Source organism: Aptenodytes forsteri, unplaced genomic scaffold (genome assembly GCF_000699145.1).
Source record: "Aptenodytes forsteri isolate BGI_AS27 unplaced genomic scaffold, ASM69914v1 Scaffold550, whole genome shotgun sequence".
Taxonomy (NCBI): Eukaryota; Metazoa; Chordata; class Aves; order Sphenisciformes; family Spheniscidae; genus Aptenodytes; species Aptenodytes forsteri.
The window spans coordinates 1,050,925-1,078,742 of record NW_008795689.1 but is presented as its reverse complement, the minus strand read 5'-3'; the positions used below and the strand labels follow the sequence as shown (position 1 = coordinate 1,078,742).

The 27,818-nt window shown below is 54.3% G+C and overlaps 3 protein-coding genes across 3 annotated transcripts in view; 2 read left to right on the top strand and 1 right to left on the bottom strand.

Moving 5' to 3' along the window:
- Positions 1-3,428: 3,428 nt before the first annotated feature.
- ASPHD2 (aspartate beta-hydroxylase domain containing 2) lies at positions 3,429-8,549 on the top strand. Its single transcript, XM_009282813.1, has 3 exons — positions 3,429-4,314; positions 7,073-7,186; positions 8,419-8,549. The coding sequence occupies exons 1-3, from the start codon at positions 3,429-3,431 to the stop codon at positions 8,526-8,528; spliced, it is 1,110 nt and encodes a 369-aa protein (XP_009281088.1). The 3' UTR covers positions 8,529-8,549.
- Positions 8,550-12,409: 3,860 nt separating this feature from the next.
- On the bottom strand, positions 12,410-27,026 carry HPS4 (HPS4, biogenesis of lysosomal organelles complex 3 subunit 2). The gene is made up of 12 exons (XM_009282812.2): positions 26,940-27,026; positions 26,244-26,387; positions 25,113-25,220; positions 24,592-24,708; positions 24,369-24,463; positions 22,635-22,707; positions 21,884-21,917; positions 21,159-21,255; positions 19,739-20,669; positions 16,301-16,433; positions 15,300-15,408; positions 12,410-13,719 (listed from the first exon to the last, which is right to left on the bottom strand). Exons 2-12 carry the CDS (start codon positions 26,328-26,330, stop codon positions 13,548-13,550), a joined length of 1,956 nt encoding a protein of 651 aa, XP_009281087.1. The 5' UTR covers positions 26,331-26,387; positions 26,940-27,026; the 3' UTR covers positions 12,410-13,547.
- Positions 27,027-27,449: 423 nt separating this feature from the next.
- Positions 27,450-27,818, top strand: part of SRRD (SRR1 domain containing) — a 2,828-nt gene continuing 2,459 nt past the window's right edge. Inside the window, exon 1 of the mRNA XM_009282829.1 lies at positions 27,450-27,461. Coding sequence (XP_009281104.1) covers positions 27,450-27,461 — 12 coding nt within the window. The remainder of the gene's footprint in view (positions 27,462-27,818) is intronic.

Genomic DNA, 27,818 nt, shown 5'->3' with positions numbered 1-27,818 from the left:
GGTGCCACCGCCACACCGGGTGACGTGACACCAGGGCGGCGGGCAGCGCTGCCACACCGGGTGATGCAGCCACACCGGTGACACCAGCTGACGCCGCCACGCCGGGTGACACCGTCACACTGGGTGAGACCAGCGCGCCGGGTGACACCGCCGGGGTGGCACGCCGGAGGAAAGGGCGAAGCGAGCGCCTGCGGCTGCCTGGCCGTGCTCCAGCTCCGTAGTAGCAGCCGGCACCCTGCCTCACCCCAACGCTCCTGCATCCAGAGGAGGCTCCTCGCACGGCTCCCGAAGGCGACGCTGCCTGTGCCGAGCCAAGGACAGCCCTGCCACGCGTCCTCATCGCCGCGGGGCCCACGGCCTGGGGATCCCGGCAGGGCTGAGTGAAACCCACCTCCTCCGGGAGATGCCAGCGTCCCCGCGGAGCCGCCAAGATGCAACTTTCTGCTGCATCGAAGCCTCTCTGCCTTCATTATGTAACACCGCTGCTGCCTGGCACGGTGCTCGCCTCCACGTCCTGCACAACTTCAGTGCAACGTGGAATTGATTTCCACTCTTCTGGACTGGCTCTGCTGTTCGTTATTAGCTGACGAGCCTTTTCTTGGATCTCAGGCCAGGGGTGCTTTATGCGACTACCTGTCTCGGTGCAGGGCTGCGGTGCTGTGTGCAGTCGGGCTGGAAGGGTGACAGCACTGACTGACCCGGCAGCAGGTCCCGGCCACGCAGCGTCTGCCGGGAGCGGTGCCGGCGTTTGGGGCCCAGCTCTGCTGCTGCCGCCAGCACAACCCCCACAGAAGGTGGGTTTGGGCAGGTTTGCATTGGGGCTGCCTGTGCCAGTGTAGGAGGCAGCTGCTGGGCTGGATCCCCGTGGGAGGCTCTGCCCGAAGCATCCCTGTGCAGCCCAGGGCTCAGCAGCCCAAAGGCTCCCTGGCTGCGAGGCTCTGGGGCCAGGCAGGCTGCACGTGGGCGCGGGGGCTTTGATCTCTTACTGCTCTGATGTTTCCCCCTGACTTTCCCCCTTTGAGGTGTTGACAGCAGCCCTGGGGCAGCAGTGGGACCGTGTTTGTGCTGTGTTGCCCTCGCAGGGGTGTGAGTGACTCCGGCTCGGGGACCCTGAGGCTGTCGGATCCCTCAGCTTTGCCCCCCATGTGCACTTGCTTTGTCAGTCGGCTTCTGAATGAGCCTGGCTGCTGTGCTGAGGTGGCTCCCTGCTTGCTTGTCAGGGCGAGAGCCACCCTGAATACAGATCATGCCAGGGCTCTGCCTGCCTTCCTGGCATGCTCCAGCACCACGGAGGAGCATGGAGGGATTGTGCCGGCCTGTCGGATCCCTCAGCTTTGCCCCCCATGTGCACTTGCTTTGTCAGTCGGCTTCTGAATGAGCCTGGCTGCTGTGCTGAGTTGTGTGGTTGCTTGCTTGTTGGTTGTCGGGGCGCGCTGCATCCTGATTATGCCAGGGCTCTGCCTGCCTTCCTGGCATGCTCCAGCACCGCGGAGGAGCATGGAGGGATTGTGCTGGCCTCAGGGAACACCCCTGGGACCGGCTCCACAGCTGCGCCCCGGGAGCTGAGGCCTGGCTGGAGAAGTCAGCATGTCTGGAGGGATGCCAGCTGGTGGGGATGGAGGAAAGTTATCTTAAAATTCCCAGGAGGCTGTGATGTGGCCACATGGATTGCAGATCCTGGGACAGGGCACACAGGCGACGTGCTACAAGGAAGTAGGATGGAGGGAGGTTGGCTGTGTGGATATCCCTCCCCAGGCTGTAAAACTGCCCAAAGCTTGTGTCCCCAGCCCTGCACAAGGTCCACACCTGCAGGGTCAGGTCCCAGCCAAAGCTCCACCAGCTGAAGTTCATCATCATTGCAATCAATAGGGAAACGCACATTCATTAACAGGCTGCAGAACCTTGGCAGGGAGGGCTGGGAAGGGTTTGGATGGCTTCCCTGGCTAATAAGCCCATTCTACTCCTTCAAGTCAATGCTCTTACTGATGAGGTCCCACAGTATCTTCCTCCCTCCCCCTTACCTGTATCATCCTTGTTTCACTTCTCCCAGATGGAGAGCTCTTTGCCCTGTAGCTCCTGCCAGCCTGCATCCCCCTGCCCTGCCCCTGCCCCTGCCCTGCCCGCGGCTGTGCAGCAGTTGACACGTTCAGGAGGTGTGGTCTGGGTGAAGCACTAGCACAGGATGAACCGGGTGAGAGCCTGTATCCTTCGCTCCGCTTTCGATGCTCCAGGACGGGCTGTGACCCTCCACACGTGCCCAGCCTGAGCATCTGCTTGGTGTGGAGACCTGACCTGTGGACACTCCTGTTCAGCTGCTGTAATTCAGTAATTACAAGGGTCTCCTTCGGTGCTGGCAGCGTGCCGTAGGCTGGGGTAGCTCTCAGTGTGCTTCCCAACTTGGTTTGCATTTCCCCTCCATTTCTCACCCGTTGCCTTGCCTGCCCTGCTGCCTGCTGCTTGGAGTTGCCAGGGATGGAGTTTGGGGCGAGCAAACATTGCTTATGGTTATGAGGAGTTGGAGCGTCTTCTCTTCGCCCAGCTGCTTTCCTAAGAGCTGTGACAGCACTGGGAGCTGTTCGGCTCCTGTGACCTGCGAGCTGGTAACCTCTGGTCGGTGAAGTCAAACAAGCCAACCCCGACCTGCCACCATCGCCGCTGTGCCCTCACCAGGCTGGCCCAGCACTGCCCTCCCCCGGAGGGCAGAGCTGCCAGGTGGGCTCGGGTCTGTCAGCTCAGTCTCTGGAGGGAGAGTCATTTCAGAGCATTTAGATCGAGGGGATAAACTGATGTGCTGCAAGATAGGGCTGTTAAGTGACTATTCCCAGCTTTGCCCTGCTGCCTTATCAGCCAGATTTCAGACATGATAAGGCAGCAGAGGAGGAGAGAAATGATGGGGAGAGCAGGAGGGGAGATGGTCGCCCCGGGACAGTGGAGCCGAGGGGACCTGGCTCCCCCCTTACCTTCCATTTGGACATTTGTGGAAGATGCTGTTGGGAGGGGTGAGGGCTTTTCTCAGCATAGGACGATGTTGGGCTCCTGGGCAGAGAGGAGGGCTCCTTGTCCATAATCCCCCTGTGAGGAGCCAGTGCCCCACACAGCCCCGGCACACAGCCCCAGCTGTACCCTGTGCACTGAGCACCTGCAGGGACCCCAAGGGGAAACTGCCTCCCTAACACCTCTGGGTTTCTTTCCTCAGAGCCTCCCTCCAGCGCTGCCTTTCAGGATGATTGGCCTGGGAGCGCCGGCGGGGACCCTCCGGCCACGTTGCTGCTGACCCACAGCGCTGGAACCCCTGGGCAGCCTGGCTGCCCGCCTCCCCGGGAGCTGCCGGCTGCTGCTGCCAATGCAGAGCCCCCGGGCGTGCAGGGGAGAGCCGCAGCTCTGCTTGCCCATGGCAGCCCCTTCCCCCCGCGCCCCGGCCCAGCTGCATGGTGTGGGTGCCTCTGAGGACCACGAGGACTGACCGCCGGGCCCCGCTGTGCGCACCCGCCACCCGCTGCACCACCATGTCTTTGGAGTGGCTGATGGACTGGAGCTGGTCTCTGGACGGACTCCGGGATTTCATCGCCACTGGCATCCAGTCTTTCCGGGACTGCGACGCCACCGCCCTCGCCGCCGTCGCCTGCCTCCTGGTCCTCTTCGTGTGGTACTGCTACCACGTGGGCCGGGAGCAGCCCCGCACCTATGCCACTGTCAATGCCCTGATGCAGAGCGCCGAGGCCAACGGCATGCAGAACGGGTATGTCTACTGCCACTCGCCTGAGTGCGTGCGCTGCACGCACCACGACGGGCTCAACCAGAAACTCTACCACAACCTGCAGGAGTATGCCAAGCGCTACTCCTGGTCCGGCATGGGCAGGATCCACAAGGGCATCCGTGAGCAGGGCCGCTACCTCAACAGCCGGCCGTCCATCCAGAAGCCAGAAGTCTTCTTCTTGCCGGACTTGCCGACCATGCCCTATTTCTCCCGGGACGCTCAAAAGCACGATGTGGAGTTGCTGGAGCGCAACTTCCAGACCATCCTGTGCGAGTTTGAGACCCTCTACAAAGCTTTCTCAAACTGCAGCCTCCCGCAAGGATGGAAAATGAACAGCACGCCCAGCGGGGAGTGGTTCACCTTCTACCTGGTGAACCAGGGCATGTGCGTGCCCAGGAACTGCAGGAGATGCCCACGGACATACCGCTTGCTCGGGAGCCTTCGCACCTGCATTGGCAACAATGTCTTTGGGAACGCGTGCATCTCCGTGCTGAGCCCAGGCACCGTCATCGCTGAGCACTACGGACCCACCAACATCCGCATCCGCTGCCATCTAGGTAAGTGACCGGGGGGGTGGTTCATCCTGGCTGAGTGTCCCTGCCATGGGCGGTGCGGGGGGACCACAGCCGCACCTGAGTGCAGGAGCCCAGAAAAGGCCTCTTGCACCACATGCTCTTCGAACCGGGGGGGTGGTTCATCCTGGCTGAGTGTCCCTGCCATGCGGGGGGCGGGGGGACCACAGCCGCACCTGAGTGCAGGAGCCCAGAAAAGGCCTCTCACGCTCTTCGACTTCAGCTGCTAATTGCAGCCCCGGGGCCGGCTCATGGTGTGAGAGGTTTTGGGGCTTTGGCAGCAGTGGCCTCCCCAGGAGAGGCTGGTGCTCAGTCCCCCCTGGATGCCCGACCTCCCCAGGGTCCCCAGCTCAGCAGCAGGAGCGTTTCACCTCCTCCTCCTGCAGACCTGGAGGAGTGGGCTCCCACCAGTACGAGATACGGGGCTGATTTTGTGCAGGGGTCTCTGAATGACCCCTGCTCTGCAGGCAGCCCCACCTCCCATCGCGGGATGTGGGGCAGCCTGGGGTGCTGCTCCAGCGTCCAAGCTGTCTCCCAGCGCCGCCCCTCCAGCAGCTCCCCCTCTCCTGGGTTTTCGGGTGCTCTGCATGTGACACAGGCAGATGTGAGCAAAGATGCTGCTTTGGTGCAAATCAGGAATGGGGGGTCGCGGGGTATCCCCTCCGGCGGGGCAAGCGCTGGGCTGGTGGCATAGTGCTCCCCGCCCCGTGGGCGCCCAGGATGGGGAGAGCCCATGCGGCACAGATGGTCGGGACTCTGCCACGCTGGAAGCGGCGCAGATCGCGCCGGGGGAGGCACCGCACGGGCCCTGCTGGCAAACACCGAACGCGCTTGTTCAGCCAACTCCTCTTGGGTAAACACACTCAGGCGGTGACTGGCCATTTATTTAGAATGTGAATCTGTCTTCAGAGCTGATCCGAGGAGCTCTCCAGGCCTGGGGAGCCGCTGGGGAGCTTGCTGGTGCCAGGAGGCAGCCCACTGCCCAGCCGCCGGCTCTCCCCTCTCACTGGGAAGATGCGCTTTCTTTGCAAGGGGCCGAGAGCGGTTCCTGGGAGGGGGCCAGTGTGGCGAGGTGCAGGCTGGCTCAGAGAAACGCACCCTGCCCCGGCAGTGTGGAGCTGGGGCCAGCCCTCCAGCTGGAGCACGCATGCCCCAGGGAGACGAGCGATGCAGGTCATTCCCTTGTCCTTCCACATTTTCTAGCTCCATCTGCTCCATGGCTGCTGGCCCTCCAGCCAGGACATAGCACCGTGCCCGGGGCACACCGACGGGCTGCTCGTGCACTTGCCAACATCCCCACCTCAGTGCTGAAGACTCAGCTCTGGCTGTGCCCAGGGCACAGATGCATTTAAGAGACAACCAGCCCTTTCAGGCCAGCTTGCTCTGAAAAGCCAGAAGAGCTGTCAGTGTAGCCGAGTTGCTCTCTAGGATTTACCCCAATGCTGCTACTGCTCTGCTGAACACACAGGGCCAAGCACAGGCACCAGCTCTGCCCCTCCAAGGGACAGGGCAGCATTCCCCGGGGTGCAGGTGCAATGGGAAGGCTGCACGCTGCTGGCCACCTCCTCCCCGCCTCCCCTGGCTGCTCAGCTCCCCCTTTCCAGCTGGAGCATCCCCAGCTGAGGCCATTGTGCAGGGAAATGGCTTTGGGTTTGTTAGGCTTTGAAACATCCGTTAGAAAAGCAGAGCGGGTTTTTGTGCTCCCAGCTCTCCTGGGCAGCTGGGAGTCCCTGCTGCGGTCTCTTGGTTTTGGCATCACTGTGAAATCTGTTCCTGCTCGTTTGCTGCATCATTACCATTTGCAAGCCACGTGAGCCCTGACCCTTTTCTCCACCACGGCTGCACCCTCGGGGCAGGTTGACTCTGCACCAGCTCCAGCGGTCCCAGCACTGTGGGGGGTGACATTCCTGATGCAGGGGGTGATGGGATCAACCCTCGTCAAACTGGCCTGACTTGCGCTAGTATTTTAGGAAAAGACCCATTTTATTTCTAGGGTTGTCCTTCATGTGGCCTTCACAGACCCTCATCCTTTATGAGGGTTTTGTGACCCTCCCCTGAATTTCTGTCCTTGCAGCTGCCTGGTGGGGGACCGATTGGCAGCATCTCAGGTGGGGGACTGAGTGACAAGGCAGATGCTGAGTGATCCAAGGTCAAATGGGGAGCTTGTGGCAGAGCCAGGAATTGAGCCCATTTCTTGAGTCCCAGCGCAGCATATCCTCCTACCCCAGCCTTGCAGTGGGCAGGGTAATTGCAGCAGAGCTGGAGGAAGGAGAGGGCAGGCTCTGCCTTTGGTCCTGAAGCTAGAAAATGCACCAGGAAACTGGCTTCCTACATACACCCCATGTTTGTGGGCTCCAGGGACTTGATGGCCATTCTGGGTGCAAAAGAGAGTGTCCATGACGCTGGGCTCGTTGGGGTACAGTAAGTGACTGCAGGGGGGTGCCCTGCAGCAGCTGGGGACAAGAGGGGCAGGAGGGAGCAGGCAGGGGCTGAGCTGCATCAGGCTCAGAGTTCAGCTTGCAAATGCAATGCCAGCTTTGTGCATGTTTTGAACCCTGGACTTTGCCATGTGCTGAGTTCAGCACAGCATGTGCTGCTGCCGCTGCTCTCTGGAGGGAAGCAACCCCTCTGCAGCAGCATGGAGTTCGTGTGGAGCTTGCTGTTCACGTTTCAGGGCTGCTCCCTTGTCCCAGGGAGCACAGCACCATCTGACCCTCCCTGTCCTCTCTCTTTGTGCCCGAAGGTCTGAAGACGCCCAGCAACTGCGAGCTGGTGGTGGGGGGCGAGCCTCAGTGCTGGGCTGAGGGCCGCTGCCTGCTCTTCGACGACTCCTTCCTGCACACGGCGTTTCACGAAGGTAAGCACAACACGCGGCTTGTGGGGCCTCGCAGCCTCATCTTGCACTGACGCCAGTGCCGGGGGGCCAGGGAGGAGCAGGCAGGCAGGGCGACTGCGCCCAGTCCCTTCTCCTGCCAAGGCGCCTGCAGGGCTGGAGGCACCTGCATTCCATGGGGGTTACACCGCTGCTGCCCTTGGCTTGCACTGTGGAGGGCAGTAGCCCCGTTCCTGGCATGGTGGGGCTTGCCCATCACCCATGCTCCCTGCTGCTTCAGGGTGGTGGAACATCCCAGTGCCCCTTGCCCAGTGGAGCCCCTGGACCCCCCCTCCTCAGCCTGCCCGAGGGCTCGCTCCCGTCCTGACTTGCTTGCAGCCTTGCAGCGCTGCCGCCGCACTGCCAGCCAGGCACGGGGCCCAGTGATCCTCTCCCTGCCGCGGCAGCCAGCACGGAAAGACTTCCCTCGTCCTCCAGAGCTTCGCAGTGTGGCGCAGGCTCTGATGCTGACAGCCTCGGCATCCTCTCACCCTTCCTCGCGGCAGTGCTGCCGGCTGCAGCGGCACTGTTGCAAGGCAGCAGCTCAGCGCTGACGTGCCAGTGGTGCCTTTGTCTCCCGTGCAGGGAGAAAAGCTTCAGGCCGGCCTGTTTTGTTGCCTGACAGAGGCTGTTCCACTTCAGCTCTCCTGGATTAACCGGCGTTAGTCGCCAATGGCATAAAAGCATCAAGCAGAGCTGTTTTACACAGGGGAGCGTGTGAATAGAGTGGGAGAACAAAAGCTGTTGCTCCCACATCAACCCTGCTGTGGAATTGGGAAGCACAGCTCAGTGCAGAGCTGCGGGGCCGGGAAGGTTGGAATAGTGCAGCAGCAGCTCCCTGCACAGCTCTGAGACGCAGCTGCAAGGAGGGCAAGCTCAGCATCGTGGCTGCTGCCCTGCGATGGGAAACCTTCAGGTCTGATTGCTCAAAGCAAAACCAGAGCCCTGGCAGGGAGGACCATGCCCCGTGCCGGCTGCTGGAGGCACTGGGCTCCCAGTAAGCAGGTGTTGTTTACTGGGGTTACACTGGGCAGACGCCTCCCCGCTGCCCGGTGCAGCTGCAGGCTGGCCCTGCCACCGGGTGCATGCTCTGCCCGGGGTGCAGGCAGCAGCCTCCCGGCATGGAGCTCATCACCCGCATGCTGGGGCGAGCACTGGCCTCTCCCGTGGGAGCAGGGCAGGAGCGCAGCCTCACCCCGTGCTTGCATCCCAACCAGGTCCCCCGGAGGAGGGTCCCCGCGTGGTCTTCATGGTGGACCTGTGGCACCCCAACGTCGCTGCCGCGGAGCGCCAAGCCCTCGACTTTATCTTCGCCCCGGGACGATGACGGCGCTGCCCGGTGTCATGGGTTTGAGGGCAGCCGGCAGGCTGGCGGCCATGCCAGCTCGGCTCCGCCGCAGGTCCAGCACCACATGCGGACGCCTGCCACACTGGAAGCTTCCTCCCAGCACACGGCCTTGGGGTCCTCCCTCCTGGGGGCTCTTGTAAATGGAAACTGCGACGTGTATCAACGCCCATCTCTTTCCTTCCATCGTTGGCTTCAGGGATTATTTTCCAACATGACAGCGCATTGCCTTCCCTCCGTGGTTAGCTGCAGCACCACTCTCGTACGTGTTATGTTGCTACTGTGTTTTGCGGTGTTCAGAAGTAGAGTAACAAAACCAAGGGTGTTTGTTTGAATGTAATAATGTAAAACTTCTTGTGGTCATCAAAAGAACAACACACACACCACACACACACCCCACCCCCCCCCCCCCCCCCCCCAAAACAGCAAATCAGCCAAACAGCCCAGCGCTGCGCTCAGCCTGCCCCTGTCTCAGTTGCAGTCCCCGGGTGGACGGATGCTGGGTGCTGCAGCGGGCACAAAGCACCCACCAGGCAGGGGCTGCTCAGGCTGGGGCAGATGGGGCAGGGCAGCATTCTGCCTGTGGAGAGCTCTTGCACCACAAGCCCAGGAGCTCCCGCTTCCTCCCTCGCATGCCACCGGCACCCTGGCACGTGGTTCCCCAGCCCTCCTGCCTTGAGAAACCTTTTTGCCACACGGGCAGGGAGAAGAGCACAATGCCGGCTCCTCGGCTGCCCTCGCAGCTGCAGGTGTCCCCAAGCCCCAGCAAGGCAGCAAGCCCAGGAGCACCCCAGCGTACACCCTGTTGAGAGGACAGCACACATCGAGCCCTGCTCTTTAATCTGACCAAGGGCTTTACCAATTGCCTAAATCCCCTCTTTGCTTTATCTGCCACCTTTGGTTTTCACGGCTCAAGCTGGGAAGCCCCTGCAGGGGCAGAGACATTGTTTGGGAATGCGGCGCCGGGCTTCTGTTAGTCCATAAACAAAGGCCAGGGAAGAAAGGAGGTCACACTTCCTTCTGCTGCTCAATCTTCTTTCCTGAAGCCAGGGCGAGCATACAGAGGCAGGTCATGCGTACCTGACAGCAAAGGGAAGGTTTCCAAAGGCAGGGGGTGTTTAATTCTGCAGCCCAAGGAATGAGCCCTCCAGCCCCCCGGGAGTCCTGCCCACTCAGCAACCAACACGCTTTTCCTGAAGTCGCCCAGCATCCAGGGTTTGTTTGAGGGTTTTGGGCACAGATCTACCGTACTGTTTATAACATGCTACACTTGAAGCACAGCATGTTGTGGATGCTCACTGCTGTCCTTGCGCCTCTGGTTGGGAAGCGGCTGCACCTGGCTCGGTAGCCTTGGCACAGCTCTGGGGACCACTCACCTCCGTGCCCTGCCCGGGAGGGAATGCAGCCCTGCTCCCCTACGATTTCTTTACAGATTTTTCAGTGATTAGATTGCAAGATAAGGCAGAGATTTCAAATACATCCAAGATATTTTTTACACCTGTCTTGTTACAGAATATCTGAAGTGCATGATTTCTACACGCATTGACTACCTGGAACCAGACCCTGAGGAAGCAGGCTGGCTTGGTAACTGTCTTACGGTTTGGTAACATTCATACAGTGGATAAGCAAAGATTATCAATAAACAGTTGTGCTGAAAACAGAACGGGCTCTGCCTGCTGGTGTAACTATTCCAGGGTCAAGCGAAACACTGAGGGGTTGGGTCCCGCTTACCCCAGCAGCTCAGTCAGGTGCTGGTGGGGAGAAACACACTGGAAAAGCAGGAGCTCCAGGGTGGGAGGAGGGGATGGGCCCAGGCTGAGTTTGCAAGTGATACAGTGAGCGAGGGTATTGCTCTAAAATACCCAGCCCTGTGGCACTTCTGTCCTGACTAGTTACAGCCTCCCTGGCCCGGATTTCACCCGCAGCCCACGCTGCCAAGGAGCACAGGGAGTATCTGCTTTGGATCTCCCTGCATCTACCATACCCCTTCGGTCCAGGCACTGCAGAGCCAGCGGACAGCCTGCAGGTTACAGCAGTGCTGCCCGTGCCCAAGGCAGCAGAGACCACCACCCGTCAGCAACACAAACAGCCACGGACCCGCCTGCCCCCCGCCCCAGCTCAGCCCGCTCTGCAGCAGGGCCACCAGCCTGCCGGAGAAACTTCAAATAAACCATTTCGGAAAATGCTTCCAGCTGCCTGCACTGATGCATCAAAGGCAGCAGGCAGCTTCATCAGGAGCAGCTCTCAGGTGGAGGGTGCTGGGCTGCCACTCAATTCCTGCCCAACTGCCTGAAAGCCAGTGCCTGACATCACCCCGAGCACAGGGCCAGTTTGGCAATGCAAGAAATCACTGTGTGAGGCCCTTGGCCCTCATTAGCAGCACTCTCACACGCTCAGACAGGACACAGCCAGTGCAGCAGCTGCTCCTCATCTTGTTATACTTGAAATGACCAATTTTTAAACATCCCCTCTGCAACGCAACCATTAAGTCAAGGGCCTGGAGCTCTTTGCTGTACTACCCAGGACAACTTTCCTCTTAATGATCAAAGGACAGAAATAGGTCTTGGTGGCCAGATGCAGTTCAAGAAGCAAAAGGGAATGAAGTCACCCCAGCTGTTCCACTGCCGACAGACGGCACAGCAGATTGTAGCAGAAGATTCCTGGTGACAGCAGGCAAAAGCATCTATTTTGTGCTTTGCTGCTGTGCCAAAACTCCCTCCTGTCCGTCTCAGGCTTTTCCTTCAACTTCTTCGTGTTTCCTCATAGAGCACACGACTTCCCAAAACACCCAGCTAGGAGACAGCAGGATCTCCCTCGGGGAAGCAGAGCAGTCTGGAGCTGCCTCACAGCCCTGCCTGCTGTCTTGCTGCTCCTTCTGGCAGTCCGAGGCTTCCTTGCCTCCTGAGCATCGCAGAGGGAACCTGGATCAGGGCTGCCGAGTGTGCAGAGAGGAGACAGACAGAGCAGCATCTAACAGAGGGAGCCTCTTGGCTCAGCATGTCAGAGGAGCCCAGAGCATCGCAAGAGGACTGGAGCACACAACCGTCTTTCTTCCTGCCTTCTCCCACCACCTCACCTCTCACCTATATGGTGCCTCCCTGTGCTGCACTCCAGAACCAAAGCAGCTTGTCCATAACTCAGGGAATCAGTGCCTTACCCTATGCCCCCTTCCGCATGCGTATCACCGAGGCAGGCGGCATCCTGGATGGCTGTAGCTCAGGCTCTCCAGTGAGGTTTCACATCTACACTGCCATTAGCCGACAGGCAACTGATAGTACTTTAGCGCAGAGCAGTTCCACTCCTATAGCCCCCACGAGGAAGACAGCAGGAGCAGGGAGCAGTGCCACACAGCTCTCCTGCTGCTGAAACACCTCCTCAGCTGCCAGAGCTGGAAGCCAGATGGCTTTCCGTGCCCAGCCACCCCCTGGGCCAGCAGCTGGCTCTTCCTCTGGAGTCCACTGAATTTCCCAGCCAAGGTCTGCAGAGGAGCCCTGCAATGGCAGAGCTACCTCAGGAATTGTCTGCCATCAGAGTGGAACAAGAAGCTGTGACGATGGTGACTTTACCATGTCCATCTCCTGGGAGTGCCCTGCTAACACTGACACAAGTCTGCTCACCGTTTCACAGTAAAGCCAGTAACACATCTACCTTTAGCCATCTTCTAAGACCCTGACAAGTAGCTACTTTGCAGGAGTGATCAAAGCAACAGGCACTGCCTGTTCAACCCCACCAGTGCAGGAACTCGCCCTCGGCAGGGAGCTAGCTAGGGGTAACTGGTCACCCAACCCCAAACCCTCACACCAGGAATCACAAACACGACGACCAAGCAGTAAGTGGGACGCTGGCCGCTGACACATAGCGCTTGGATGAGTCTTGGAGACTCCCTTTTATTTTCACAGTCACAGTGATGTGTGTGTATGTAACAGCAGCAGGCGTTGAAACATACAGCACAGTCAGACGCAGGTGTCCATCACTCAGGTCTAAGCAGCCATCACTGCCAATCCCCCCCCAGCCAGTCGCTCACAGGCGACACGCCGTCTGTCTGAGCAGCAAGAGAACAGCTGCCGAGGAGCTACAAAACCTCTTTGGTCCCATTAGCTTAAGAGGCTCCCACTTGCCTTTTCTGTCAGAGTGTAGACAAATTGAGCAGCAAGAGCAAGGAGGTGAAACAAGGTCCTCCAACAGGAGGGAGGGGAGGAAGCGGAAGGCCGAGAAGCAGGCAGGAGGTGTAGTGCATTCACACCACCACCATCACCACAGCCCCTGGAGAGGCTGGCAGGTTACAGCTGCGTTGGTGGGCAGCAGGGAAGGCAGCACTGTGCTGCACAATCACCAATCAGGCACGCGTGGAGGGACAAGGATCTCCCAGATTCAGCTACAGTATAAAAACCTCCTGACAGCGCCTGTAGGAGGATTATGAGTGTTGCAGCACTTGTTCTATTCCAGTTAGTCCGAGAACATGCAGGCTCTGTTAATCAAGGTAAGGCATTACATCGTGGCAGGGGATCATTTCTATAGATTAAGAGATATAAATAAAGCCCAAGTCTGACCAAGGCAAGTGTAGGCACAGAACTCCAGGCAGATGCAGTGTCTGACTGACATCTCTGAAAGCCAGTACTGCCCAGCAGCCTGGTGTCTGTATAGCTTAGAGCAAGAAGAGGTTTTACTTTAGGTCAAGGTACTCCAGGAGTCTCTGCCTGTGGCAGCAGAGCACCATGAATAGTCCTAGAGTCAATGTAAACCAAGCACCCCAACACAGCTATTTTCTATCTGCAGCCTTTGGTAAGTGCTAACGTCAACGATACTCTGCACTAGCACAAAACGTGCTGCAGGAACAGGGCAGTAAGAGTGCCTCTTCCTCAGGACAAGGCAGGCTGGAGACCCCATAGATGTAGCACAGAGCCTTGTGCCTCCTACGGAATAAATGGCTTTGAGATTTTACTTATTGAAGATGAACTAACTTTCAGCACGGGCTGAGACGCGTTGCCTCAGTGCATCAGTTCAAAGCAGGTTCACTCCATGCTTCAGCAGCTTTTGCTTGGCCTTGCTTGGCAAGCTGAATGCACTGTCATGAGGGTTGGGAACACCTGAGTTGCGGAGCGGAGCACCCAGCTGCTGGAAGTAGGTTTCCTGGACGGGATTCCGGCAGGCGTACACGGCTGTAGAGGCATTCCTAGCAGGGCAGGAGAGAAGGCAGTGGTCAGGATTTACAGCTTTGTGCAAGATCCCCTTCAGCTCACCAGGCTGGGCATTGGGATGCTTGTGGCACTGGACTCCCAGCTATTGAGAGGGGCTTTTAGGTCTCAGCACAGCAAAGGAACACAGAGCTAAAATGGCCACCAAAACCCTGCAGTGTATTACCAGAAGGCCACAGGGAACCAGACCCTTCTTCTCAAGGGTCCTGGCACCCTAAAAGAGAAAGCATCGTATGTCACATCCTCTGGGACCTACTCAGCAGCATTAACATCCATGCATGTAGCCATCCTCTGAGTATTTCACTTGCTGGCAGACCAGCCCAGTACATCAAGAGCTGGTAGTTAAATACTCCTCGTGTCTAACACCCCTTCTTTCCTGGAGGAACCTATCTCACTGCTGCTGTCCATAAGCAAATCCCAGCCTGGCACCCTTGCAGCAGGAACCATACGAGGTTGTTTAGTCACAGGTGTGATGAAGGTCAGACAATAATCAGATACTGTAACCACAAAGGCTCAAGTCCTTGATTAAAAAACACCACTCAGTATTTGCCTGCAAGAGGGCTGGCAGGGAGCAAAGCAAAGGACTCTGCATTCCTCCTTGATGGAGGAAAGCAGCAACTGGTATGTTTGCTGACACCCTTCTGTGACAACTCTCCATAAAAGAAAGCAGTTTTAGTCATCTTGTTACTCAGTCTGATTCACACGTGGAGTTGCTTTTTTTGGGGCAACACAGAATACGCCAGCTTAGCTGGTATAGGATTTAAGGAGCCAGTCAAACTAATGCTTAACAAGGAGTTCTCCAGCATTGAAGTGTATGATTCACGTTCCCTTGGCAAGCTGTGTCAGAGAAGTGAAACAGTGTAATTCCCAGAAGCATCTTTATTTCATCATGCTTTGGACAAACAAGCACGGCCAGGCAGGCAGAATCTGCGCACTCACAACATAACCATCCCCCCTGAGATCAGCTACAGGAACAGGGGGAGTGCTGTAGCACAGGATCAGCTTTAGCCACGGCTGTGTGGAAGGGCTCTGGCTGTGATAAGACCATCTTGCCTGGCGCATTACAATTGAGTTTGCCACGCACATTACAGTGTGTTTCCTCCAACCCAACAAGCCGTGCAAGAAAACAAAATCTAGGTTGCCAATTCTGGGTGCCTTTGGCTCCCAGCCGAGACACAAATTTATTAGGAACAGCTATATTTAACACTGCGTCTTAGAACCTTATGGTGCCAGGAACTAGCAATATTCTAGCATTATATTTTAATCCAAACCCGTGGCACAACTCAGCTGTGCCTTCAGTTCACTCACCTTGGTGCCATCCTAGCCTCTCAATACCCAGATCACACTGCAGGCAGAATATTAAGTAGCCCACATCTAAAGAGCAAACTTCAGGGAATACGGCGACATGACTGACCCTTGGCAAGAGACACTGGTGTGATTGCAACACGTGCCAAACCTCAGCCAGCCTTAGAAAAGGGGCTCCCCCCCTTCTGCCTATTCTGTGTGCCACACAGCACTCCTGTGCCTGGAAGAGGAGGGAGTTACAAGCACACCTTACCTAATTATCATTTCTGAAGCAGTCGGAAGCTGGTTGAAGTCGGAGTGGATCAGCGTAGCAGCTCTCAGGAAGTGCCGATCCAGAGGGCCAGGTGTGTGGGGCAGGTTGGCTGCAGAATAGGAGTAAGGGGTGTGTTAAGAGGCTGCTCTGTAGAGGAGCGTGCCCCCATTTACTGAGCAGAAAAAAGGCTGTGGACCTCTCTCATAGACCCTGGATATCTACAGAACAGAGACTGGGTGACACCCTAAGCCCCAGTGTGACCTCAGTGAAGTTAGTCAGCAGCTTGCACCGTGCTCAGCCATGCACAACAAAAAGCCGGGGGTACCTTTCCACCCCCCACATCAGAGGGGTGACAAGAAAAGGCCCGAGACCTGGGTTACCTAGAATCACTGGGGTTTCTCTCTTTCCCTACAGCACTTCTAAGCTGCAGAGAGGTGGGACACTGCCTGTGAGGCTGCCAGAAAGAGGGAAACATTAGAATGAACTGGAACAATATGTGCACGGGGCTTTCTGCATGTCGATGGTCTACCCATCGATCCAGGCCAGCAGTCTCCGAACTGCTGGCTACTACCTGTTCCCAGTTCCTGCTTCTTGTAGCCAAAAACGACTGACACTCTGTTGTACAGCGGGACAAAAGGCATCACACCAGGGGTGAATGAAGTCGGAGGGAGGGCAGGTTTGAAGAGGATGTCAAGTCCTGCGCTCGGACCTAGCCCTTAGCAGAACCCCAAGCAACATCTTTCTGAGCGAAGCATCAGTGGCAGCGGCTCCATCTCCCAGCGGCCTCTGGCTCTCATCCAAACAAAGCGATCAACAAACCTTCAGCAGATTATAAACTCACAAGAGACAAAGCTTCCTCAACAGGGCCTTATATCCAGGCTATTTTGTAGGAGTTATAGCAAGCAGTGTTTCTGAAGCATGAGAAAAAGTTACCATAAACCCTGTTCCCCTCCTTAATCCCTCCTCCGAAGCGGCTGCTGTTCCAGAAGACGAAGGCTTACCCGTGAGTACGTTCTGAACACAATCATAGTGAGTGAAGCTGTAGGTTGTCTTGGCTGAGGAAGAGGAGTCTTTGGGCAGAGTCTCCCTCAGATGAACCTCGAGGCCGTTCAGAGAAGCCAGACTGCTGTGGTACTGCAGGCAGGGCAAAAAAAGGCAAGTGTTAGAGTAGATGGCCAGCTTTGCCTAGACTTCCAAGGAGGTACCGGAGGGAGCTTGGGTGAGCGAGATCAACAACAAAGGGACTGGACCCCTCCACGCTCTGCTGCCCAGGCTCCCACCCAGGAACAGCTGGGAAACTTGGGCACAGAGGAAAGCAGACGAGTCTCACAGCTTACAAGTCAGTGAGACGGGGACTCAGAAAAAGGCACTCCAACCTGAAAATAAGCCATTAAACCACCTGATGCTATTAATTACAGGAAAATGCAAGACTCCATTAATTTACCATCAAACATTATTCTCCAGGGCTCATTTTCACGTCCTGGCCATGACTTTCAGTCACAGCAAGGAATATTCCTTTGCTTACCAGCCCTTATTACACCAGACAGACAGTACAACCCAGGATGCAGCTTTACACGCTTGGGCTGGATTTAATTGCCTGCAATGCTTCCCGCAGCACCCTCTCAACACACGAGTAAATCTTCTAATGGGCACCCAGCCTCCGTGCTGAGCTTCTGGCCAGCTGCAGACTGCAGGCACTGAGCTATCACCAGGAGGAGAAAAAAAAGAAAAAAAAAAAGGAAAAGCCAAGGAAACAGCCTCACATGTGGGGTAATGACAGGCCCAGCACGGAGCAATGGATTCGCACAACATCATAGTAACAGGAAAGCCAAGCTGCTTTCCTGACTGGACTTTCAGCAGCCCAGCTGCCCTGGCCGTGCTGAGGCTCCCAGGCAGCAGGCGGGGCTCAGGGGCCCTCCGGCAGTGCTGGGAAGATTAACTCCATAATCCTCCAGCCTGCCCGTGTGCTTTCCTCCACCACAGAGAGGATCAAGCCTCCATTCAGCAGGACGGCAGCGCCTGGCCTACCCTTGACCCCCCTGGTCACGGAACAGATTTTCTTTTCTGTGCAGTGAAATGAAAGGATAAGACCTAAAGACAGGCAGGAAGCGAGCCTGAAAGCCTCCAAAGCCTCCTGCTCTGCAGGGAAAGCCTGTATGGGAAACCGCCCTCCCAGAGGGATGATCGGTACTGCCTGCTGTTCTCAGCTGCACAAGTAGCATATTTTACCCTTCTTTGGTGTCATTCAGGGGCCTCAAAGCATTCGACAAACATTAATTATAACTAAGCTTGGACATCCCTGAGAGCTGAGGGTCATTTTTAATCTACAGATAAACAAAGGAACAGACAAGCCGAGATTATGCCTCAAGTCCACCATGACGCCAGCAGCAGAGCCCAGCACTACCTCCTTGAACAATATACTCTTCCTCCTGGGATGACAGGACACGCAGTGCATCTCTCCTAAGAGATAACAAACACCTGCACCTAGAGAAAGGGTGTAGTCAGAAGAACCCAGTCACAGTCAAAATCCAAGCTGTGTGAAAGTACAGTTTTGCTAAGATGAGATCCAAAGCAAGAGTATGTGAAGTGGAAGCAGCATGTTTGGGAAAAGAGGAACCCGAACAGAACAGGGCTTTGGCAACCCTGGGGCAATACATAAAGAAAATCAACTGAAGTGTGGTGCACCACTGTCAGGCAGTTGATCTTGAGGCTTAATTGGAACAGGCTGCCCAGGGAAGTGGTTGAGTCACCATCCCTGGAAGTATTTAAAAGACGTGTAGATGAGGCACTTAGGGACATGGTCTAGTGGACGTGGTGGTGGCGGGTTCACGGTTGGACTCGATGATCTTAGAGGTCTTTTCCAACCTTGATGATTAATGATTCTATGATTAATGAACCAAATGACAAATTGAGCCAGGCTGGGCCCACTGCTGGCCTTGCCCAGGCATTTGATGGGAGGGGGATGTGCAATGTGTCACTAGCAGAGCTAACCCCCGCAACAAGGCATTTCACATGCTAGCTACCTCCTTCAGACACTCCTTCTCATGGCAGGTCAGACATGAAGCAGAGCAGAGGCTGGTTTCCAGCCACGGGTGCCGCACAGGCTGCCGGGAACCGCACAGCAGAGCTGCACTGCCAGCCGGCCAGATCAGAGCTGCAACTGCAGGAAACCCAGAGAAGCTAAGGCTACCTGTGCAATGAGGACAACCTTCAGCTCTCGAGAGCATCAGTTCCTACCTGCCTGCATCCCCCTCTCTCCCCGCAACTGGAGAAGACATGGTAGAGTGGGAGCCGTTGTGCAGTTGCCTGTTTGAAATGGGGGACAGAGCAATGTGCCATGTCTGGTGCAAAAGGCCAAGGCTGCACCTCCTGGCCTCTGCTGATTTTGCAGCAATCCCTTCCTGGGCACACCAATCCTCAAATGCTGTGCGGAGGTGGCTCCCCCTGCTTATGGGGCGGAGGGTGGGGGGTCACAGCCACAGTCTCCGAGTCCCAGAGCTCGGAAGTAAAAGGAGTAACCTTGAGGCTCTACTAATGCTGGGAGCCAGCGTTAGTCTGAGCTTCCCTCCACCTTCCAGTCTGACAGTTAAAGAAATTAGGTTGTTCCTATGGCAACAGCATACCAAACAGGACTCTGCAGCTTTGACTCAGCTCCCTGGTAGGGAAGCAGAGGCCAGGCAGCAGCTCTGCAGACTAATGCTTCACTGGGAAACGCCGGGGGCCGGCACATCCTTCCCCCGCAGCCCCATTAGCTGCACCACGCTGCCTGGCAGGGAAGCCTGTGCGCCGAAGCAAATCCCGCAGCAGAATAATTTGGGATTGCTCTGGTACAGCACCTATTTGCAGTGCCCAAATGGCACCCTTCGCTCCGGCCCCTGGAGAGCAGCACCAGGAAGAGCAGGCTGGGGACACAGACAGCCAGACTTTCACGTAGAAAGGAAACGCTTCAGGGACTTGCTGCCAGACACGTCTCTGGTGCTTCCAGAGTGAGAAGCTGTGACATGCAAAGTGGAGGTTAAACAGAGAACAAACCTTGCTTTCCAAAAAGCACTACAAAACTGACAGGGTTTCCCAACAAATCCCAAATCCAGCACAGGCCTTTGGCAGCCCGCGGGGCTGTCTGACGGTCACACCTACACGTTCTGCTCCAGTGCTGGCACCGACAGACAACAACAGGCAACAGGAGTTGCCTGTGAGACAACGCTCTCACCTCTCAGGCTCGCTGCCTGACATTCGCGAACAACCTCCCACGTAGCTTTGGTTGTGGTGACGAACCCTAAGCCAAATGGCTTTGCCTTGCACAACACAGAGCAGGTGAGGAAAGAGATGGGAAGCGCGATCCAATGCTTGCTCTTCAGTTGTAACCCCCATCCCCACCACCACCACCAGACAAGCAGCAGTGAGCGTATCTGCAGGTGTGGAGGAGCTTTCCCACTTACCACATCTTCAATGGAACTCTGGTCCTCTCGGAGGTGATCTTCAGCCAGCAGGGAGAGCACAAGCCCCTTAACACAGTGAACATACAAGCTCATTTTAACTGGTTTGCACTGTTTGCCTGACTGCACACCAGCCTGGGCTCCCAGACTGTCCACCTCAGGCAGCCAGCCATTCTCCCTGCTCCTGGGACAGTGCGTGTTCTCTGCTGGGTCACCGGGCAGACTCTCCTGAACCTCTACAGCTGGCAGCTGACTCCTGCTTTGGAGCTCTGGTTGCACGGCAGTGGCTGGACAATCCAAACCCCACACATTGCCACCAGCTGCACCGCTGCTTTCTCCAGAGACACTATTTTGGCTCATAGTCCCTTGCTCGTCTTGTTCACTTGATTTCCTTCTGCTCAACTCTTGCACAGGAGAGCAAATAGCCAGACTGCCACTGGTTGCAGGATAACTTTGGAAACTGCATTGCTCAACATCAGAGTCCACAAGGGATTTCCCCATGCTCTGACTCTCCTGCTCCTGGGCGTAAGGGTTTGGAAAGGAAAAGCCTTCCAGATACGGACCTGTAGTTTGAGCATATTCAGCAGTATGGAGTGTGAAAGGGCTTGGCAGCTGCTTCGTGTCTCTCTCTAATGGCAAGGATGCTTTTCTACTGAGCTCTGAACTTTTGCTGTCTGGGCTGCTCAGTTTTGCAGCTGGAGAATCCTTTGTACTGGCTTCCATTTCAGGGAAGCCCTTCAAAGGACCTGTGTTTGCAAGGCTGCCTGATTGCCCAGCATCTTCTGATGCAGCTGTGCTTGAAGCTTGCTCAGGGGACTCCTGCACAGAGATATTATTCAGGTCTTGGTTTTCACAAGCTCCTGTTGATTCTGCAACTGCCTGGGAGCAGAGAGCATTCTTCTCTCCTCTAGGGCTTGCTGGAGACACGGATGACCTAGAGGGAGATGACAAGTTGATTAAACTACTGAGTAGGATCTGTTTGGAGTTATTACATACCTAATAACACTATCACCTCCTGGCAGTGTTCAATAGCTGATCTATTCTCTGCTACAAAGAGCATCTACCTCGGAAAAGGATGGGCTAAGGTCTAACAAAGGTGAAAAGCACGGGCCTCTTACACTGCAGACTCCTGGGAACGTCATTCCCTTACTTACAAAGCACAAAGGCAAGCACTGCGAGCTGAGAAACAACAGAACATGGCAGTTGGCCTCGGGAAACAGTTCTGCTTTAGGCTGCTTCACAACAGAGATATGGAGACCACAAATTCTGTCCAGCCTGAAAGACCTCGGGCAGCTTTAACAGCCAGATTACAGAGTTCAAGTTAGTATCAGAGAAAACAGCAATAACGGCTAGCGAGGACACAGCGCCACATATTAGCTCCTTTGCTGCAAAAGCCTCTCTACGCATCAAATTGATTTCCTACCTAGTCATCCACTCCACTGGAAAGTCTCGGAGCACTGAGACTTCATCTTCTGTTAGGAATACCGGGATGATACAGACACCCTGTGGTAATGGAGAATCTGCAAGAGCAATGGAGGTTTGAGGATTAAATTAACATGCCCCAGCATAAAGAACAGAAGCCAGACTCCATCAGCCCAAATGCTTCTGCAGGAGGAGAAGGTGTGCTATCATCCCGTATCCTGGGTCACCACAAACTGACCACGTCTGACTAGGCAGCATTTTCCCATCCTCCTCACACACTTAATGCCTGACACAGTTAAACTTTCCCTTAGCATTTTTTTTCTAACCATCCTGGCAGAATATCTATAAACTGATGCTCTGAAGGTTTGGACTGAAAGCATCAGCCATCTGTTTTCAGGGCTCCGTCAGTGGCCAAGTAGGCACATGGATAACTGGAATTAAAGCAGGCATGTTGGGAATCTGCACAACTGACAATTAAACCCAAAAGAGCAAACTCCTTTGCTTAGCCAAAGGAAGGAACTAGTTCTGATTACACAACACCCACTGGCACATGCTGAGTAGTGGCAGCAACACCCTCAGGGATATACTCCTGCATCCAGCAAGAGCTTTGACATGAATCCCAGAGAACCAGCTCATGCTCTCCCTGCAGAGAATGCAGGCCCAGAGGGTTGCCCATATGCTGCTGCTGTGCACTTGGCAACCAGTACTCTGCAGCTGGATGCTCACCAGGCTCCCGCTGCTCCTCACCTCCAGGCTCACTCTGAAAGAAAAGCCAAGAATCAGCTCTGCGGCATGACTCAACACTTGCCATCAGTGCCACCAGGACATCTCTTCCAGCCTCCTCAGCCTCCCTGTGACTACAGCAGACCCCAGACCATCCCCTTCAGCAAATGCTATGACTGGTTTACCATGCTGGGCAGTGATTTGTTCCTTAGGTAGACCTCAAAGTCAAGGGGACTTCCCAAGAACCAAAATACACCTGAAAGCAAGGACAAATACCACCCTTTGCCACTACTGCCTGCTCAGGGCACAAAAACTTGGTTCACTCAACCAGAGTAAGAGCAGAGTCCTTCTTCATATCTGGATCTTGATGGCTTTTTTGTAAAAGATCTTGAACCACATAAATAATTACTTTTGACAAGTTTTAATGCAAACGAAAATTGATCTATTTGTCACTTTCAGGCATTCATTGTGTGTATATTTAGCACTAAATACCTAAACTCGGGTAAAAAGCTAATCAAAACATCAAATAGATGAGAACTCATGAATTCAGTAACTTAAAGACCAAAAAAAAAGCAAATTCGTAGTGCAGAAGTCTTGAAACCTTACTCAATCATAACTAATAAAAGCTTTTAGCATCAGCATCAATATTTGTCCTTCCCAGTAATGGCACACGTAAGATCTACGCGACAAGAGCTCCCACACCGCATCCTTACAAGTGGGTATCTGCATGCAGGGAACGTGTTTAGTAACATACCTGGCCTGGAGACTCATTGCCTTGGAGGAGAACTTTGGCAGTGAGAGGAGGCGGCAGCTGCGTGCTCACAATCCTAAAAGGACAAAACAAAGTCATCCATGAGCAGAGTGGCATTTCCTGAAGCTCAGCCATAGACTCCCATCACTCCGGGCATCAGGACAGGCAGAGCCAGCAGCAATGCTCGCACTAGACTTTTACTTGTACTCTGAGCAAAACTGACGGTGCTGCAGGGCCCCATTTCACAGCTGGGTGATCTCTGGGGGAGTCTCTAGGGTTCCGCTGCACCCACCTCTCCCGGTCCTGCCAGACACTCTGCAAGGGTTGAAGGGCCAGCCCCAGACACGGGCTGGAGCTAACACATTGCCAAACAAGAGGAACACAAGCTGGGTGACCATCGGGACTCTCATTTTCTTCTTTTCTTTGGATCAGTTCCACTCTAAACTCAGGAAAACCGCCTGCAGGCGTTTACTTTGGGCCAACAAATCTGGTTTTGCTGAGTCAAGACCTAAGACAGACCAATCCATACAGGCTGCCTGCCACCCCATGAAGAGCTGTGGGCAGTGGAGAAGATTCGGAAAGACTAGCACTCAAAGTACTGCAGCACAGGCCCCTTGGACAGGGCTTCCAAAGGTATTCTCAGTCTTTCCGTTTACGTCTTGTTGAGATCCACATTCTGGAGAGTCTCAAAAAAACTCTAAAGAAGGAGAAGTGTAACTCAGGTACAAAGCCCTTTGCAGCGCTGTAGTGAGATTCAGAGTTCAGAGAACTCTGATGACGTTTGGTGAAAAAAAAAAATCTCTACCAGACAGACCAGCAATACGAGAGACACGCTGGTGATGGGCAGACGCAGGACAAGACTCCATTCTGAAGTCAGACTTTCACTTCCACTGCAACATGCTGCCAGCTTTAAGGTGCTGCCGTGACTCACGCTCAGTGTCCTGCTTGCACGTATGAGATCATTCCCTTAAAAATGCCTGGCCTGCCTCTGTCAGACCTGGAAAGATGCACGCATCGTGGCATATTGCCAGTGCTCATAAAAGGTGCTACAGGAACAGTCTATGCCAAAGGAAAAATGTGCTTGAATGTTATTGCCAAGAAATTCTCAGAATCCCCCACCTCCTGTCTTTCAAGGCCACCTTCGAGGCTTCCCCTGATGTCGTTCAGTGCCACACCTGCAGCATCTTCAGCTATGATCGGCTGAAAGAAGGCAGCATTTCTTGCGGGAAATGCTGGCTCGTTCTTCTGCGCACTTTCTACCAGTATAGACAGTGGTCCTGGCCAACAAGTCAGTCAAAAAATACATACATACAGACACACGCACACGTGCGCTGTATTTGCAAGACTGCAAAGAGAACACCAAGGGGAAAGAATAATATTCACACGTCTTTCTTTTCCTTGCTGACTTCCACCTAAAAAGCTCAAGAAGTTCAGTCTTCACATCCTGCTGAATATCAAAGACAGCAGATTACTACTAAAACCCAAACCTTGAATTTCTTCATGCTTCCATTTCTCCTACTGATAAACACAAATAACCATTTATCCTCTTTGAAATACACCAGCAGACAGGGATTACCTTGCCTGAAGCATTGATGTTCCTGCCAATTACAAACAGCAGCCCTGTGTGTACAGCTGGTGCCCTTGCTCTGCTCCCTGGATGCACTCTGGGATCACAGTCCTGGGAAGGGGCAGATTTAACGCGCGGGTTAACCCTTTGGGTAATGCCTGATTACTTACAAGCCTTTGTAGAGAATGCAGCCTGCCAAGACATGGGGAGACCGCTGGCAAGTTTGCAAGATGAGAGCTGCTTTCAGTAAGAGCAGGGGGTCCACCTAGACAAGGAGAACCACAAGAAGTTGGGCCAGAGAATCCTGGGAAATGCTCAAAGCAGCAAATAAACACAAAAGCATCGGCACTAAGGCAGCTCTAGAGCCAGACACTGCAGGGGACAGGCTTTTACCTTGGTTTTGTCCAGATTCCAGAGAGAATTGAAAATCTTGTGGAGGTCACTGGTGTTTTTTTGGATGTGTTCAATATATCTGTCCCACTGCCTGCTCAGTTCCTCCTGAGAAAATGCCTGCGGACAACAAAAATCCACACGGCTGTCACTGCACAGGCCTTAATGCATTCAGGATGGTTAGATGCAGTCAATCTGGGACAGTACCTATAAGTGACAAATCTTGTGAGGATAAGGAGGAAGATGATATCGAGAGGAAACTGCTTTAGACTGAACATCTAGGAAACTTTTAGTAGACGCCCTCAGTGCAACAGGAAGATGGGCCTGTACACTTTTCCAGGTTGCAATTCTTTGATACGTGAGCTTGCTCTGACCCTTGCTAGTAGGATATGGGAATCCTACATAAGGGAATAACATAAGGGAATATGCCAGCACGTACGTGCCTGGGGAGAGCTCAGCCAATATGGGAAGTGTTTAAGACCTCTTCCTAGGCAGAAACATCATGGCTGCTGATCTTTAATTACCATGTACGCACGGTGCACAGGTCCATTGTAGAAAGTGAAGAGGCTGATCAGCTGCTCCAGAAACCGTCTACAGCTGACATCAGGGAGCTCAACGGCACAGCCCAGAACCTTTAATACAGAAAGCCGTGAGTGAAGAATGTTTACTGACAAAACCCAGGCATAGCAGGTGACAACAACTCTTATCGCTTTCAAATGAGTATCAAGGGCGTACAAGCAGTTCTGTGGCTGGCAAACATCCCCCAGATTCACAAGTCACAGGAAAAGGAAATTCAAAAATACCCACAGAACAGCCCTGGCACAGACAGGATAAATAAACGATATCAGAAATCCAGCGTTTTAGACACACTCCCTTCCCACGTTAGATGACCTAGCTCGGTGTTCTAATAGCTGAGAACATTTTCCTGAAACTAAGTACTTAGAAATATTCAAATTAACTTGTTATTTACAGCGATGAAGATGCTTCATTTAGTTTTTGAGTTGCCAAGAGAAACAGAAGCGCCAGGCCTTCTGCCTCAGAGAGAGCCCACTGAGCCTGAACAGCACTGCCAATTAAATAGGTCTGACCGGTCTTAGCCCAGTTTCCAGGGGATGGTTTGGGGCATTTCTGTCACGACTCTGCTGCACACTGCTCTTTATATACTAAATATCCGTTGACACTGACAAAGCTCTGCAGCAGGGAATGCTGAGGGTTAGAAGGAAGGAACGGTCAGACTACCAAAAAAGGGAGACTGAGTCCTTATTACAAACTGCAGCACACGGAATCCTGTTTCGAGTCATTGCCAGTAACCCACGGATACACATAACGATGCAGAGCTTAGTGTTTTACAGCCATTGCCAGGCACATCTTAAGAAAACACGTTGGGTGTGGACACACAAATGAGGTACGTGAAGCTTTTTACAGAACAGCTGAAGCGACTGCCACGAACGACACATGCTCGTAGGCGGTGGTAAACAAAATTTAAGTTACCTTGCAATGAAAAGTTGTGCATTGCAAGTTCCCACCCTAGCTCTCCCCAGGTCTATCTGCGTGCAGCCCATACCGCGAAAAGAAGCAGCCCTCTGTTTGATAAAACAGCTCAGACTCCCTCGCAGTTTTAGCTTTGCGACTGCCTCCAGATCCCTTGAACTCACCCACAGATAGTCTCCATCCACTACAACTGCAAACTTGAGCTTCCTCAGCCGAATGAGACTTGGAGGAACTCCAGAAATCTCAGTCATGCAGTGCACCACTCCGGCAATCTGTCCACACAGCAGTTCCTGCTGGTCGGGGAGAGTCTGTCGAGGAAGGCCGGGAAGAAAGACTTTTTTTTTGGTTTTTTCCTTTTAAAAGGACTTGGAAAAAAAATCACTACTGTATTCAGGTATAAATAAAAATGAATTATAAGTTCAATTTAATTATAAATCAAATGCAGTAGCACAGGCAAATTTCTGGGGAAAAAATAACCGGACTGCTTTTTTTCAGGCAGCACAAGGGCCTAGAGCTTATTTAGGGGCACTTTCATCCCTCGTGTGTATTTATTCACACCACCAGAGCAGACCTGGACTCTGCCGGAGGACTCCACTGACCAGAATCCACAGCGGGGGAGCAGAGTGCAACACCACCATGCCCAGCCTCAGAAGCCCGAGGACTTCCGTGCACGGAGTCTGGTGGAGCACCACCCCAGCTGGTTCTAGTTGCATGAGTTTTCTTAAAACTTTTGTGAATACTGGATAAGAATTAATCCAAAGCTCCACCTGGAAGCCTGACCGTTCCTGAACCAGAATTATCAGCACTGACTCACAACACAGGCACTCCTTTACAGGCACTGAAATAAAAGCAGACATTACCTGAGAAGGATAAAAATAACAAATCCCGGCACTTGTAGGATCTCCTTCTTCCTTAACCTTCGAACCATCATAAAGGAAAAAGTAATTCCACCTAAAAAAGCAAAGCATTGACAGAAATGACTGTATGTTTGAAAACTGTTACGCTTCTCCCTCTCCTTTCTATTATTTCAGGTAGAGCAACAAAAAGGTTACGACAAATGAAAGGAGACATGGTTCTTACATAACCACGCCGAGTTTAGACGTGAAAGCAGCGCTAGAGGGGTCCCACGCTATCACACTCGACCACTTTTGTGGGTTTAAGATAGATTCTGTAACCCTGCAGCTGAGACACGAGGAAGGAGATACGGACTTGTGAGATATTCTCCTGTCCTGAGCACACGGAGTAATTATCATTAAGCGTTAACCATGTGCGGTCCAAACAGTTCCCACAACCTGCTGCTTTTCATTTTATTGCTGGCTGTACACGACAGGCCTCAAGGAGGGCAAGGCGGAGGAGGTTTCCTTCAGAAGATGGCCCGCTCCGTAATATTATTCAGCGTGCAATTTCAAGGCCGTATGTATTTAACCACACTTTTTGTCCGCTCCTACTAGTAAGCCGCTAGTTACAAGCTTTGCACACAAGAGCTTTCCAGCGGGAACAGATGAAGTCCGGAACAAAAGCAAAAGGCAACTCAAAAGGAGAAGCCGAAGAGCACAAGTTACTGTCCGGCCAGGAAAACAAGGCTGAATGCCGCCTCAGACCGTCTCTCCGCGCTCCTGGAGCGATTCACCGGAGAGAGGCGAAGCTGTTGAGACCCTGCGTTGGCTTCCAGGAGATGCGGGTCCTGCTCCCGGCTTTGCCGGGCCCCCGGAAGGCGCTCCCCGCCCCCGCGCTCCGTC